Source organism: Tinamus guttatus, unplaced genomic scaffold (assembly GCF_059628265.1).
Source record: "Tinamus guttatus ecotype Peru unplaced genomic scaffold, ASM5962826v1 Tinamus_guttatus_pri_ptg000115l, whole genome shotgun sequence".
In the NCBI taxonomy this organism is placed as follows: Eukaryota; Metazoa; Chordata; class Aves; order Tinamiformes; family Tinamidae; genus Tinamus; species Tinamus guttatus.
Genome location: NW_028288649.1, coordinates 11410244 through 11426246, shown reverse-complemented (window position 1 = coordinate 11426246; position 16003 = coordinate 11410244). Strand labels below are relative to the sequence as shown.

General features: G+C 37.2%; 1 protein-coding gene across 2 annotated transcripts in view; it reads right to left on the bottom strand.

The window, feature by feature from the left end:
• ANKRD28 (ankyrin repeat domain 28) overlaps positions 1-16003 on the bottom strand; it is a 109164-nt gene that overhangs the window by 3331 nt on the left and 89830 nt on the right. For both annotated transcript variants that reach the window (XM_088521169.1, XM_088521168.1), the window contains exons 15-27: positions 13115-13226; positions 12463-12489; positions 11490-11564; positions 10375-10576; positions 9405-9492; positions 8847-8964; positions 7742-7961; positions 5294-5381; positions 5114-5197; positions 4603-4748; positions 4327-4409; positions 4104-4186; positions 2443-2534 (exon numbers count right to left, since the gene is read on the bottom strand). In XM_088521169.1, coding sequence (XP_088377295.1) covers positions 2443-2534; positions 4104-4186; positions 4327-4409; positions 4603-4748; positions 5114-5197; positions 5294-5381; positions 7742-7961; positions 8847-8964; positions 9405-9492; positions 10375-10576; positions 11490-11564; positions 12463-12489; positions 13115-13226 — 1418 coding nt within the window. The remainder of the gene's footprint in view (positions 1-2442; positions 2535-4103; positions 4187-4326; positions 4410-4602; positions 4749-5113; positions 5198-5293; positions 5382-7741; positions 7962-8846; positions 8965-9404; positions 9493-10374; positions 10577-11489; positions 11565-12462; positions 12490-13114; positions 13227-16003) is intronic.

Sequence of the window (16003 nt, the reverse complement as noted above, 5' to 3'; positions counted from 1 at the left end):
TTTTTTCTTTTTTTTTTGTCTTATGGCAAAATGATCTTTCCTCAAAAACTCCCTAAGTTTTTTTTAGAAACATAAGTTGGCAAATCCACTGCTTCTTTGAAACACCCTTACTCGGTGTTTACATCACATGCTCCATGAGCATACTCGTGTTTGCATAAGCTTTTAAAGACGGTAGAAATCCCCCTGTTCAGGGGAAAGGTGAGCAGGGAAAGGTGAGGCAACGTTCCCACACAAGAGAAAACGGAGCCCACACGCTGGACACGGCCATGAGATCCAGGGTTTCCCTGCCCCACCGCCAGGCTGCTCCCTCTCCAGGGATGGGGAAGGGACCCTGGGAAAGTGCCCGTGATGACAGGGAAAAGTGGATGTTTATTCATGTGGCCAACGCGGAGACAGTTCTCAAGATAAACTGAATGAGGTCTCAGGCTTGGGAAAGAAGAGGGCGCCTATGAGACAGGAGACACCTCCTCGACAGCTGCTAGGAAGGAGTATTTCAGAAAGCAGGACAAGCGTCCAAGCAAAGGGAGACTTGGAAAAGAACCAGAAAAAGGGCTATTTTAAAATGAACTGATAGGCCAATTTTTAATGCGCTGACAGGCCAACAGTCACTGTAAGCACGATGAACCCAGAAGTGACAGAAGGCTCCACAAAGCTGCAATGCCAATCTCTGGATTTAGAGACTGAGACAGTGAGAACTAATGTGATGTACATTCTTCTGAAGTAAGAGAACATCAGCACAAAAGATGCCAGTGGCTATTTTTTTAGTGTTTTGCTACACAGCTTTCATCCTTGAAAACAAAACACTCAAGTTTCTCTAACAAAAAAAAGAAAAAAAAGGATTTCTCTATATTATTCTGTAATAGAATTAAATAAGTATATGTAATCTTTTTTTGCTTTAAAAACAATTACACCCTATTGGTGAAAGCTAAAATTGAAGAAAAGTTGACCTACCATAGAAAGGGGCTACTACTACTGCCAGCTTTTCCATTTGATATAAAAGATACCCAATGGAAACAAGAAGAAACTTTTTGCAAGGGTAATAGCTGATCTGCTGACCTACTAATCTTCTAAGGATTAAGAAAATTCTGCCGTGGCAGGTAAAGCAAACTGATAAATCTCATGAAAACTTCTCTTGCTCTCTCACAGCTGGAAGTATTCATCACTTTGCATATACCAAATTCTGGGCTAGCACCCAGCAGACAAATAATTCATTATGAATATTCTCAAGGTTCGTTAAAGTTTTATAAACAAAGAAATACTACTACAAAGACGAGCCGGAAGCCATGGTGAAGAACTAGATACTAGAATACTCAGCAATAATTCAGATTTAAAATATTAGCAGAAATAAATAAAAAACCCAACAGGCTGCACTTAGAATCCCAGTCAGAGAACCGACTTCTTTACAAGCAATTTTCCCTGTTAAGTCAGTCTTAACAAGGATTCCTCCTAACAAGGGACTGCCTGATCGCAGATGAGAAGCCCAGCAAACTGCCTGTACAAGCAGCTCCCACAGTTAGCACAGTTAGCATACTTGCAATGAGAAAAAAAAAAAAAACAAAAAAATCCAAATGGCAGTTTTTCTAGTCTTTTCATTTGCAGAAGCCTCTCTCCTCCTGTTTCTTGTTTTAGGCAAGGAATAATCTTTGAATCATCTGTGTCACTTTAAGCAGTGTAATTTGAGAAACACCATAATTGGAAAGTCGCAGTAAACATCAAGGGAGGAAAAGCTTCCCAAAGCAGAAATATAATTAGAACTATTAATCAGACACATTTTTCTGGAAACCGAGCAGCTGCTGCTTTTATTTCAGGCATTAGTTTGAAACGGGCCGAGCAATAAACTCCCTCTCAACGGCCCAATTTCGGAGGACCACAGATCTCCTACCTGAAAATACGCAAATGAGAAGTCAGAATATCTACTTTTTTTGTTCTTGCAAGGTATAGGACTCGTTCTTTGTGATAAGGCAGTTACATTTCTTACTTCTACGTACTAAAAACTCTCAAGAGCCAGAAGCTTCAAACCCAGTAACTTGGCTCTATAATTCACACTTACTCTTAAAAACTAGCACCAATACATCCTGGTAAAATGCATGGCAGTTTAATCCAGCTTTGTTAACAGCTGAGAGTTAGAATTTACTTTGAGCATTAGATTTTGCAGACCATTTTCATTTCAGACCATATTGCTAGAGCTAATGCATAAGGCTGCAGATTCGAATCATACATATGATGACTGACATTGCTGTTCTGAAAAAGCTTTCATTCCTCTTACTTTTTCTGCGTTGCTGAAAAGACCTGTGATCATCACCACCATCACAACATCTTTTTTTCTGTGGAGGAATCTACTATAAGTTTTGCATGAAATTTCAAAAGCAGTTACTGTTTTTCAGTGAGTTGAGTTTAAAACCACAGTTCCTTATGGGGAAACAAGGTTAAATTTATTCTTACCATTTTCATCTACAGCAAGTACACTTGCTCCCTTCCCTAAAAGTTCTTGAACTACAACTGTTAGTCCATTCCGAGCAGCAACATGCAGAGGTCTGTGAAGACAAGCAAACTGGTATATAAACCTTAGAACAAGATATGAAATAAGATTTTAAGCAGCTTGCATCTGATTAATGAATTACCTATACTTGTATGTTATTTACATGTTATCTGAACACTGGGGATATAATATCTAAGGGACAATAGAAAAGAAAATCTTTTTTATTGCAAACAAACTATACAGTAACAACTGTGCATTTTGTTTTACAACATTATAGTGTAAGTGGCTGCTGGAACAGATGTGCGCCCCAAGAACTTAATCACATTGAAAAGTTAGAAACAACTAGTACCTGCTGTTAACTTAAATCCTTCACTAACAGTGAAAACAGCCAGTAACGCACCTGAGAATCCCTGCATGTCACAATATCCCTGCAACAATCCTCAGAACACAACCAGCAAAATGCTACTCATGTTCTATGGGATATGAATGCTTACAAGAGATGCGCAACTGTTTTATCAATCTACCTTTTAGAAACCAGTATATTCCACTAGGACTGTGGATAGAAAAATATTTTATAGTATAATACATGAAGAAGCAAAAGGGAAAATAAAACATTACTTTTCACAGCATCAAACTATTAGCTGCAGTCATATTTTGCACTGACTTGCTCCATCAGGAAAAGCGTCAACTTCACCTCAAATATTTTAACTCCATCTTTTTCAAATATGAAAGTTTGATAAGTGATGTTCATTAGCCTCAAAACTCATCAGGAAACAGAGTAATCAGATTACTTCAACTGCCTTATATTGCTTCTTCATTCATTTTGAGGTTCTTAAAATTGTTCGAATTAACCATGAACCCTATTTTCATTTGGAAACAAGTGCCTTAGTTAAAAAACTAAAAATTAAGAGAGGCTATGCCTATACCACAAATATACAAAAAAAATCTAATGCAATTAAGACCTTTGTATTATTGACGCCAGCAATTATAGGCTTAATATTGACAGGAAGCAGGACATTGTTCATGATGAAAACTGTTTAGAAAGTCGGGGTAATTATTAAAAATATTTGTCAAACCAGTAATATTTTTAGAACTGTTGAGATCTTTAACAGTAAAAACTGTTAAAACCTATAGAAACATTTCATGGAGATGAGAATATGTACCTATTTTTCCCCTTGGTATTCCTATAGTCAGACTGCATAAGCTAAGGTATGTGGGTGGAATTTACATGAGCCTGTGAAAAGCATGTTAAAAAAAAAACATATTTCAGCTAATTTTTTTATTATTAGCTAAATCTTGAGCAAATCTCATGTTTTAGAAGAACAAATCTTGATTTGTCTGAGTTTTTAACTGAAGTGAATTTTAATTCCTTGCATCACAATATTGCAAGATTTATTTAGCATCCTTTTCACTCAGCTAAAACCACAACCTTTAAGCTTGAATGAAGCAGCTTCTGTGTTAAAGCTGGTTGAACATGTAGTATCTACTATACAATATATATTCAACCGATTTGGAAGAAAACGCTTAGAAGTATTTATTTTTTAAGCATGATACTGGTTTTAGCAAAAAGAAGGAAACAAAACCAAAACCTGATAGTTAAACACCACTCAGTGGCAATACGTACGTTTGCAAGGCTGCATTGGTGGCATTGATGAGGTTTCTATCTGTAATCTTCTCCAGTATTAACAAGGCACTAGTTTCATGACCCTTAATACAGAGCAAACACACTGTCATATAACAAATACTTTACAAAAAATGCTTTTGATGCCTTTTCAAAAAGTTAGTATTTGCAAACAGTATTTGGTTACATAAAACTCAACACTACTGAAGTCAAAATAAGCACGCACCTTGCTGCAAGCCAAGTGGAGTGCTGTGTTCTTAGCCCTGTCTTGCAAAGTCAGATCAGCCTTAGCACTGCTAACCAGCACCTCTGGGGAAAAAAGACGTTTATCAACTAAAGCATATTCCCTGAAGTTTCAGTGGCCTACCTCTGTGCAAAATGAAAATATTAATTTAACAATATGATCCACAATTAGGTTACTATAGTGCAACTTCAGCTGTGGTAAGATAGTACTGCTTATTAACAAACTTAAGGGGAGAAATAAATGAAGGTGTATCTTTACCAACTGTATTTGTCTGTCCATTTTCTGCAGCCATCATTAAAGGTGTTTTCCCAGAGGAATCTACCGCGTTGACTTGAGCGTTGTGACTGAGCAGAAGCTGTAGACATTCAACATGATCTGTAAAAGCTGCTGCATGAAGAGGAGTTCTGCAAGAAATCAATGCTCATGTTCAGGAAAAAGTTCCTGTTCTTTCAACTTTATTCAAAGGTCTATACTAGGGTCCTGCTGTACAAAGAGTCTGCAGGCAGTCCCGCTGATGCTCCCAAATCATTATTGTTGGAGCTGACAGGTGCATTTAAAAAGTCACCCCCAATTTTCTAATAAATGGCTCTTTATTAGCTTCCTGCAATACTGACACAGTTTGATAAACATTCCTGGCCTACACAATACAAACCATATGCAAGTCTACTGCATTTTGGATTTTAAACAGCCCAATACTAAAAAGGCCAAAGTGACAAAATTCAACAGAACAATCCAACTACTATATTCCGTTTTTCCCATACATTCTTACCTTCCTTTTGAATCTGTTGAATTAACAATACCAGCACCTAGAGTATCAATCAACATTTCTGCAGCACCTTCATTATCGTTTATCCTATAAAAAAGTAATTGTGCTGTTATTTACAGAAGGATAAAGCTTTTTTTAAATACTGCAGTGAAATATGTAAAGGATAATTTTAGACTCCCTTACACAGCACAATGCAATGGACTGAAAGAATTTCCTTCTGTTTTCTGGAAAACTTCCTGTTCCAGCAGGAGCTCTACACAACTGTCATGACCTAAAAATAAGTGTAAAAATTAAGTATTAAAAACCAATAATAACAACAGTAAGAACATATATATATATGTTTTATATATAATGGCTGACAACTTACAACATAAATCAATTTGCTAAAGTAGATTAAGCAATATCTTATTTAAGCTTTGAAATGATGTTACATCTATATTGTGAACCTGAAAACCATCTCATGCTGTCTGAACAACATATAGAATACATAGCAGTTCTTTAAACCTACACTTTTCAAGCTTTCCAGTGTTCACCATTTTTTCTACACAAAAAATGTACTTATTTCAGGGATTTTTAACTGACTTGCTAAATATTATGGCTAATAGCTGTAATACGACCTTAACAAGAACCCATTTAACCCACCATAATAATATTTTCAAAATTCTACAACGTACTGTTGTAGGAGTAACCAGTTCTCATAACTACCTATTTGATCTGTAACTACTGCATATTTACTCAGCATTTACTGTGTTCTGAAAATTTGTATTTTTAGAAGTACCATCAATTTTTCATTCTAAAAATCAAGCATATTACAGGTCTATTTTATTCAGAAACTCTGCTCACTCTGAAAATACTCTGAAAATGGATCAAGCCATAGGAGTTTAATGTCATAAATCTGGTATTTTATTCAGACTGAAATTAATAGTGATAATTTACCCAGTTGCTTTAGCTATGAGGACAGCCTAGTGAGCTATTCACTTAGAAGTCACAGTGAAAGTGAAGCATTAAATGCCCACTTCTCAGTCTTTCTCTATAATGTGAATCAGAGATAAAATATATGAGGACCTTTATGTCAGGAAAGTACATCTCATACTAAAATCCTTAACAGGAGAGCTAAATGAATTCCCATCCTTTTAGGGAGTATTCCCCGCCTCCCAGATTCCAGGAAATACAATGTAAAAATATATATTCAACAGGAAAAATAAAACAAAGCCATGTGAAAACCTGACAACAAACACTTTGCAATGCTATGATTGATGAATATCTTCTTTCCAAAATGAAATGAATAATTAAAAAAGTGGAATAGGTTACTCTGCCATTAGATAAAGAAATAAATAAATCTGAGCACTCTGACATCCAGAAACACTTTAGCTGTGATTTATGCCTTTTTTTTAAGTTAAAAAAAAAAAAAAAAAGTGGGAGCACAGCTAGATGACAAAGGTGCTTCGAATTGTTCCTACCTAATCAATCTCTGCCTGGGCAGGGCATGAACAAGCAACCAACATTAGGCTGCTTCCCAGCCTAACAACTGCGTGCTATAAACTGTCAGGAAACTGATTTCCATTAGAAATAGTCTTGGGAGGGAGAAAGGAGGCAGGGAAGAGAATATTTTGGGAAAAAAAAATCTCACTTATCAGATTTAAAACATGGCCCCAGCAAATAGCAGCAAGGGAGAGAAAGGGAGAGAGTTCCTTCTTTGGGATGATCTCTCGAGGAAACTCCATTGCAAGCTATGGCATGAGTGCAGATCATAAGGGCTGACTGGACTGCTAAACTGCTAGATGGTTCTGAGCTAATAACTCTGAAAACCATGCAGTGATAAAAACAAAACAAAACACTGGAACGAGGTAGAGTTCCAAGGAACTGTTTTAGCACATAGATCTGAGAAGAGCTATGGAGGCAAGTTAAGAGCTATGGAGGCAAGTTAAGAAGGTCCTTGTACTCATTTTCTTGTTTTTATCTCCAGACTCTTTAATAGAGAGGGAGACAGAGCCATACAAATATTTGTGCATTTAATGAAACAGTAAACTCCTTAAAAATGTGTGAATAAGGAATTATTTACAGAGTAAACATCACGTTAAAGTGAGTTATATATCTGTTAGACCTTAAATATGAAGTTACCAGCACCTCCATGAATAAACTTAACAGATACTTCAAAGAAAAGATTACAAATCTTGTTCATGAAATGATTACTGAAGTCTGGTGAAGATATAACACCACATCCAACTGCACTGACATACTGTTCTATTACTGAATGTTTGTCTCAAACTGGGGCCTATTTTTTCAGTTATATCTTGTAATTTTGCAAAAATTCTAACATTTAAAACCTTAAATGGAATATGAAGTTAGGTAAAAGTATTAGCAGCACTTGTTCCACTAGAGAAAGACGGACTTAAAAATATGTGATGACTGTGCTGTTCTGGAAGTAATGAAAAGGTAAACACAACAAATCAGTCCTGTATACATTTTCATCTCCAAAATCTTGGCTTATTTAATAAACCCAACCGTTATTCCATATTTTGCATGGTTGAATATTTAGATTCTGAAATTCAGACCACTCTATCAGCGCTGGATATCCTTTGTGCATTCCCTAGAAAGCTTAAGCCCCAAGACGGCTGCTTTGGTGTTTACCATTGTAGCAGGCCCAGTGCAGGGACGTATAGCCGTGATTGTCTGCTATTGCAGGGACTGCATCCACGGACGTAGCTGCCTGCAGGAGGGCTCCTAGGACACCTATATGTCCACACGCAGCTGACAAGTGTATAGGGGTTCGTCCCCTTGAGTCTCGTAGCAAGGACTTGGCTCCGTGTTGAAGCAGGGCTTCCACGCACTCCTCGTGCCCAGTGACTGCCTGCAGGAGGGATCATAGAGCGTGTCGGCACGTATATAACTATATATACATATACAACCCTGTCTAGTCAGGGTGTCTAACTAAAGCAAGCAAACTCCAATGTCTTAATACTACAAATACTAACAAAATAAGCTCCGGTATGGTTTTAATTCCTAGATAAAACCATTATTTTGCACAAATAGCAACATATTATTATATTAATGAAGGAGTAATTTCTTGGAATAGCCTTGAATGAACTGCTAATCTCCACAGCTCTTTCAGTTGCCTTAATCTGGCAGAGACTTTACAAATAAAAAAAGACATATAGCATGTGTTACAGTTTCTTCCTTTCATTAACAATATGCGCCCCCTTGCCTCTTCATGACAAAAGTGGTACCGTAGGGCTTCTCTACGCAAGTTACAACAAAATCAAGAGACTTGAAAGCACACACAGAAAACCTTTAGTAACCTACAGTAAAAAAGGTGAAAACTAGTATTCTGAAAACAATTAATAGATAATCAAAAGCTATAGGCCACAGGACAAAACTAATGAGAAATTCATTAATACTACGTCACAGAACTCCTGAGGTTGGAAGGGACCTCCAGTCTAGTTGGACATCTAGTCCAATCCCCCCTGCTCCAGCAGGGACACCCAGAGCACATGGCACAGGGTGGCATCCAGGCGGGTTTTGAAGATCTCCAGAGAAGGAGATTCCACAACCTGTCCGGGCAGCCTGTTCCAGGGCTCTGTCATCCTCACAGGAAAGTTCTTCGTCACATGGAGATGGAACTTCCTCTGTTTTCATTTATATCCATTACCCCTTGTCCTGTCACTGGCCATAAGAAGCCTGTAGCTGAAATATTGTGAAATACTATGAAAAGGACAAAAAAGCACTACTCTCTTACCCCTCTATGCAATGCTGTCCTTCCCCACTTATCTTTGGCATCTACATTGGCTCCTTTGTTAAGGAGTGAATAAACGCAGTCCGTGTGCCCATTGAGAACTGACAACATCAGAGGAGTCCTGAAGAGAGAAAGAAAGAAAATGTAAATCCACAGAGGAATTTAACAGACTAGAGCTACGCTGAAATATTTTAACTTCTACTGTTTGGGGAAACACTGTTTTAAAATTAAAAATCTCTAGCACTACTGTCACTCCAAGAATGCATGCATTTTAGGGCCAGGAAAATATGTCAATTTCTGGTAATGCATAATGCCTAAGTAAGCAACAAGAGGCCTTTTTTTAGCAACTGAAAAATAAGTGCATTTTAATTTCCTCTCAAATGGACAAGTTATTTTACCACTACCAGAATTATTTTTTTTGCAGGTTATTCAATCTTTTTTGTTCAAGAATCATTTTCCCTTAAAGAATTGTTAAAAAAAATCACCAAGACAAAATAATTAGATTTTCCTTTTATAACATGCAAAAGACTTGTGAACAGAATTTATAGCCTCTAAACTTACTGCCCATTTCCATCTTGAATGTCCACTGCATTCTGCGGTTCTGCATTTCCTATCAATAGTCTCAAACATTCCGAGTGACCATTGGTAGCTGTAAAATATCACCAAAAATAGCGGTTTTACATCATTTGACCTTTGCATACTCCAAGGCAATTAGAACTGTAAGCGACTTAAGACTAAAACCTGCCAGCTTGCCAACCCATTGTGCCAGCTTTATTATTATGATTACAATTGAAAACAAACAAAAAAAGAATTGTTCAACATGATTTTAGAAATGGAGTGCTCTCAACTATGTAATATTAGAAGGGATCGGTTTCAACCATAAATTGCTGACAGATATTTGCACCTCTTTACATAAATGAGGTTGAACACATCAGTCCTAAGTATATGGTTATATAACTTAAATAAGGAGTAATTAAATACACTAATTAGCACATTTTTTACCTATGCCTGAAATCAAACAAACCTACACAGAGCCAACTACACACAGGTTTCAAGCAAGTACAGCATGTGCATAGTTACGAAGTGATAATTGAAATCACAGTTAGAAGAAGCAAAAAGAAAGGTAAGGCATCAAGCAATTATCTAAACAGTTATAAAAAGATATGTAAGTGTATATATAGAGAGATATGTATCTGTATACATAGGTAGATATATATAGATACACAGACATATATCATCACATTTCAAAGGAACTCCTGAAAGATAAACTGTTGCTTGTTGAGGAGAGATATTCCTGACATGCAGCTGCCATATTCAGTCCACATTAGAATGGTTTGACAGAGATGTTAACAGAAGTTATGAGGGGCTAAAATATGGTAATGCAGCTTGTGCTCACAGCCAAAAGGGTTAGAATGACATTGTTTTGCATAAAATGTTCTTTTAATGGCAATATTCTAATAAGATGACTACTACAATGCCAATAATGCCAAACTAAATAAGCCTGCTTCCAGAATTGAATGATAGCACTTACCTGCAGCATGTATTGGGGTTCTCTTCACAACATAATCTTTCACCAAGATTGATGCTCCCTGATTAATGAGAACGTCCACACATTCCACATGCCCCTTAAAGGCAGCAAGGTCCAGGGGCGTCCTTCCATTGTTGTTCCTAACATCGAGATCCAGCAAGGACTGCACCAGCACCTCCAGAGCTTGGTGGTGACCGTGGTAGGCCTGAGAACGTACAATAACCTTCCAGTTTTCCTGTCCTTCACATTTTTCCTCTGTTTACCAGCGTTTCCTACATTAAACTCTGAATCTAGCATTTTTACTTTAGCTTGTTAAAGAGCTCCTAATGCAGCAGGTAAGTAGGTCCAAAATGCTTACAAGAAACTGTAAAAACCATTTCAGCAGGAAGGTTTGTGCTTCTCATTTTATCCCTTCAATCAGCAATTGATAGTATTTCCAAAAACTGTATTTCCAAATACAATTCTGTCTATGTACACATGCACACACATACATATAGTGTAACTGCTAATATTTTGAAAATTATTTCATTTATGTTGAAAATTACAAGTGGTGGAAGTAGTCACTTCCACCTCAGATTACTTCAAGCGAGGATATGAAACTTAACTAATTCCTGTTTATAGGATATACAAAAAAAGAGCCTGTAAAATTTGTAAGTAAAAAATACAGTATAAATAATTAAAAGTTAATGGAGTAGGAAAATAGAAGGGACTTATGGAACGAAAAAGTAAGAGATCACACTAGATAAATAAGGATCTAAAAAAGCCTCTTGATATTTATGTAAATCTTTCTTAGAGTTTTAAAGGCTTTTTCTTCACAAAAAAAATCATGATGGCAAAACATATCATTATTGGGTAGAGCATAAGACTTCTAAGTTTTGTTAATATACTTTTAAAGACAAATATTGAATAGAAGCAAGATTCCAAAAGAGGAGTGTTCAATTCAGACAAGAGGTAAAAAAACACTTTATAGGAATCATTCATGAGCTACACGTTAAGCATTTTATGGTGTAATTTATTGTCATTGACCATTTAAAACAAAAGTCCAGGATGAATCAAAAATATATCAACAACTGTTTGAAATTACATAATCTGTCATCATGAAAGAATGCAATACTTACAGCTAAATGCAGTGGACTTATGGGTGCTCTGTTGTCTGAATCATTCAGCATGTCAGTGCCTGATGTTTCCATTAGCTTTGCAGAGAGAAAATTCCAATTGAGTGCAAAGAAACCCAAAAAACCACCGCTTTCACTTTTTAAAAAACTTCAATAATAACTGCTATTATTTCCAGTATACACAGATTGAAAATAAACAAAATTGGAAGAAATAATATAGGTTTAAATTTTCCCTGGGAATTCTTTAATTATTTCATTCTTTTAAAGCCTTTAAATTACAAAGACTGTAACCCCTTCCACGCATTCATTTCCCAGAGTTGTTTAACTTTGCAGGACAATGCAATAATCAGATGAGAAATTAATCTAGAATATTTTTATCCTGCATCAGCCTTATCAAATAGTATGAAAAAAAATGCTTGCAGAATGAATATAAAGACATGTGAGAGGGAAAACAGCTACAGAAGGAAAAAAAAAAAATATCGAGGCACTTAGGTTAGGTTAGCAAGTCAGCGAGAAAACAGATATCAAGAGCCAGAAGGCAGGATTTCTCAGAACAGAAAAATATCTGCCGAAGCGACGCTCTCACAAAGGCACATGCATAACAAAACAGGGCTAAAATAGCTGCATGTATACAATTCTGTTTGGTTATTTTCAGATGTTCTTAAGGTTTTAATCTTGGGTCTTTCGCAAGACCATATTTAACTTAGACAGTAGAATTAAAGCATTCAGAGTGTTTGAAGAACACCAAATATATGTGTATCATCAAGTGTTCATGATCACTCAAAGTCATACAAATGTTTTAGTCAACTGATGGTTTAAAAAAGATTATTTTCCATTATAAAATCCTCAGCTGCAAACATTAAATAACATATCTATGCACTGAAGACATGATTTAAGTCTAAAAATTAGCAGCAAGCAGCAGCATTTTAAAACTTTGCTGTACAATACTTTAAAGTGAGAAATCATACACACTTACAACATCTAGAGGTGTTTCACTTGCGATCTGCAATTAAAAACATTCAGAATCAGATCAAATATGCTTGAATATTCATTCAGAATCTGTATAAAAATATTAAGCTATAAAACACAAAATTAACACAACAATAACACATCCATTTTGCAAAGGCATTTATCAAAAAAACACCCTGAGGCTTTATTTAAAATTGTATAATACGGCCATCAGTTATTGCAACTATGTGAACTATTTCTAATGACCACCCTAGTTTTCAAGCTTTCCCCACATACTAAGCTGCAGCTCCAGAAGACATTTGCGAAACCTTTTAATACTCCTCAGTGGAATATCTGTGATTATTACAGTTCAGCCACGAGGAATAAAGTTAGCAGTATATTCCAGATTAAAGAAAGAAAGCAAAACCAATATCCCAGATCCTAAGCAAGCTCTTCATCACAGAATAAACAGTCTTTTTAAGCCAGCAGCTACCGTTTTAGCTCCCCATATTGCCCCTGTTTTAAGGGTACCAAGTGCTCAAATATGTATCCTCACAGGGGCTGAAAATCTCTATCAAGGTGGCTTTGAGATGAAGAGCAAAGGGGAGGAAGGCCACGGACTCTGCACCACCCTCTCCAAGGGGAGCTGTTGCGCTTTCATCCACGATGCATTTTCTTACCAGTTCTAGACAGAGGCGATGACCATAAGCAGCAGAATAATGAACTGCGTTGTATCCTTGCTTGTCTCGGATTCCAGGATTGGCATCATTTCTTAGCAAATATTCCAGGCACCTATTTAAATTGACATACGACAACCATATAGCTGAATTTCAGCTCTTCTCCAAGTGATCAGTTGTTACATTTCAACTGGAAAATGCAGTACTGCAAAAAGGAGCACTTCTTTGCTGTACAGGTTTCACTAGGGCTCCAGAACAGCTGAGCCAGTAAACCAAGTGTTGGTAAGGCAGTCGCAAAGCTCCCATATTTGACAGAATCCCACTGTACAGAAGGAATAATCACTGATTTATTGAGCATTTAGATAAAAAAAACCACAGCCATCATCTCCTGGCATGGACACCATTTCTTACTCTTATCACATGAAATTATATGGCAGAGCAGCATCAGCACAGTTTCAACCACAGACACTCAGGCAGGAGGATGGAAAATGGAGTTTTACTGCTAGCTCCGAGCGTCTCCATGTGTGCACACTGAGTGATTCCAAGTGATGACCCTGTTTATTCGGAGTTTTCTGGTCCACCACCACCTAAGCAACATTCTGCAGAGCTTAAGAATAGTGGTGCTAAGAACTATGAAGAAACATCCATTAGAGAACAAGAAGCTAAGGGGACCTAAACTACTAGACACATCCCAATGTGAAGCTTCACAAGTTTCAGAGCTTGATAAACACCTATAAGAAGCAAACAGTGCCATAATAATATCATCTTATTTTGCAAGCTTATTCATATTTGTAAGAGTTTCCAAACACCTATATGGCAAGATGCAACTGAGCACAATCAGGAGCTCTTGAAATTCTGAATTAAGAGAGTAGGAAAGATTTCAGGCTTCCCACTGACAGCTGACAGTGATTCTGGTACTAAATTAGTCTCAGCTTCCTCAAGCAGTTAACATTGTGAATGTCTCCTCATGTCCTACCACATACAAAACCTTCAGGATCTGAGAAAAGACACACACCACCATGATTGATGACAGGACCTGGAAAGCAGAAGCATCAAATTCTCGACACTACTTGGGAATAGAACACATCTGATACTTTATGAAAAGCAAGTGGACTTCAGATGACTGGATCACATCTCCCAGCCTAGGTTCAACAAGCAGAACCTATTCCAGACCAGTTCCTAGTGTCCTAAGTGACTGGATCCTCTGTTTCCATCAGGAAAAAGGAGACCCAGTTGTCAACATCACACACTGTGATTATATTGTTGTGATCTGGACACCACATTTTTGAAGATAAGGCCAGGAAACTTTGCATGTGTTCTGCACAGCTCTGAGCTCCAAAGCACTGTCATGAAACTGCCGGTGCTTTTACCTGAGATGTCCAGGACTTCTACTAGATCTCTCTGCCTATGAAGGAACATCCATTACAACCTAGCAAAAAGAGGAGTGACATGGGTGGGTTGATCTCACCATTAAGGGACCCACCTGACCTTTCAAGAAAAGACCACCGGGCAGGTAAGGAGAAGTTTGTGCAGACTGGAGGGGATCTTGTGAAGGGATCTACCACGACGCAGCACGCTGCTGTGTGACTAAAAGCTCTTTCCAGTGTGAAGCTGATCATTACTTGTACTGCTTCTTCTCATCCAGGAAGGAGATTAAATTTGCATCTATTGAATGCTTAACTGTCCTTAATAGCCCTCTTTAAAAGGTGATAAATCATTTAAAAAAAAAAAAGTTAAATTTATTTCCTATGCAGTCTCTTAAATTAATATGAAAAGAGAACTCAACTCCTCTGCCCGCAATGTGCTACTCTATTTTATTCTGTGATCATCTTTCTTTAATATTGCCAAAGTAAGGTTTACTGGTGTAATTTCCAGCACCAAAGGCACCTGTTCAAGATACCAAACAAACATTTCCTAAAAGGAGCAAATGGAAACTTAATTTTATGAAAACAATCCTCATCCCTAAAATTTGTCTTTAAAGATGTCTGAAAAAAAATAAAAATAAACCCGCAAATATCCTTGGAATTCCTATACAGATCAAATGCTGACATTTTTTTCCAAGGCTTTATATTCCAAGTCGGAATGATTTGCAGCTTCTTTCTTATTTGGAATCGGAGCCTGGTCGCAGCGCTTTTCCAGCTGTTATTAATCACGTTGCTGCACCAGCCGGAGCAGCAGCATTGCAGGGATTCTGAGCCCGGCTTCGAGCCGCCTCCCAGAGCGCCGCAATTTTCCCATCCCAATTCATGCTCGTGCCTTTTAGAAGACAGATGGCAAAACACTGTCATCTGAAGCACCATGATAGTTTGGAGGTTTTTACAGCAACTGTGGTGCTAAAATTAATCTCAGATCAAACTGTAAGAGGGCAATTAAAGTAAAATTATCCCAAATTTCATCAGGCAGTGAATGCATATGTAACAAGTGGCAGACAATTTTGTTTGGAAGATCATTTTTAAAGAAAAAGATGCCTGTTCTTTGACTATTAGTTAAATGGCTATGAGTGTTCTTTATTTAAACTTCCTACTGCTACCTCAAACCTTTGAAAAGAAAAATGGCACATTAAGAATGATGTGACAGAGCACTAAAAAGTTCACTTTTTTGCAATGAAAATGTCATTAAGTGCATGCAAGGCAGCTCACCAGCCTGTTTGTGGGCATGCATGTGTAGGGGTTCTCTGAAGTTTCCTCAACACAAACAGTATCTGAAGTTGCTCATTGCAACCTCATTGCTTTTATTCTGTTCACACAAACTTTGCATATAAGTATTTTTGTCATTAATGACCATGTTAAATTACAAAATTCAGACACACACGCGTGGCATGAATTTATGAAATATTCTGGACACATTTCATTATAGAAAAGTAACTACTTCACAAATATTTGCACTAACAAG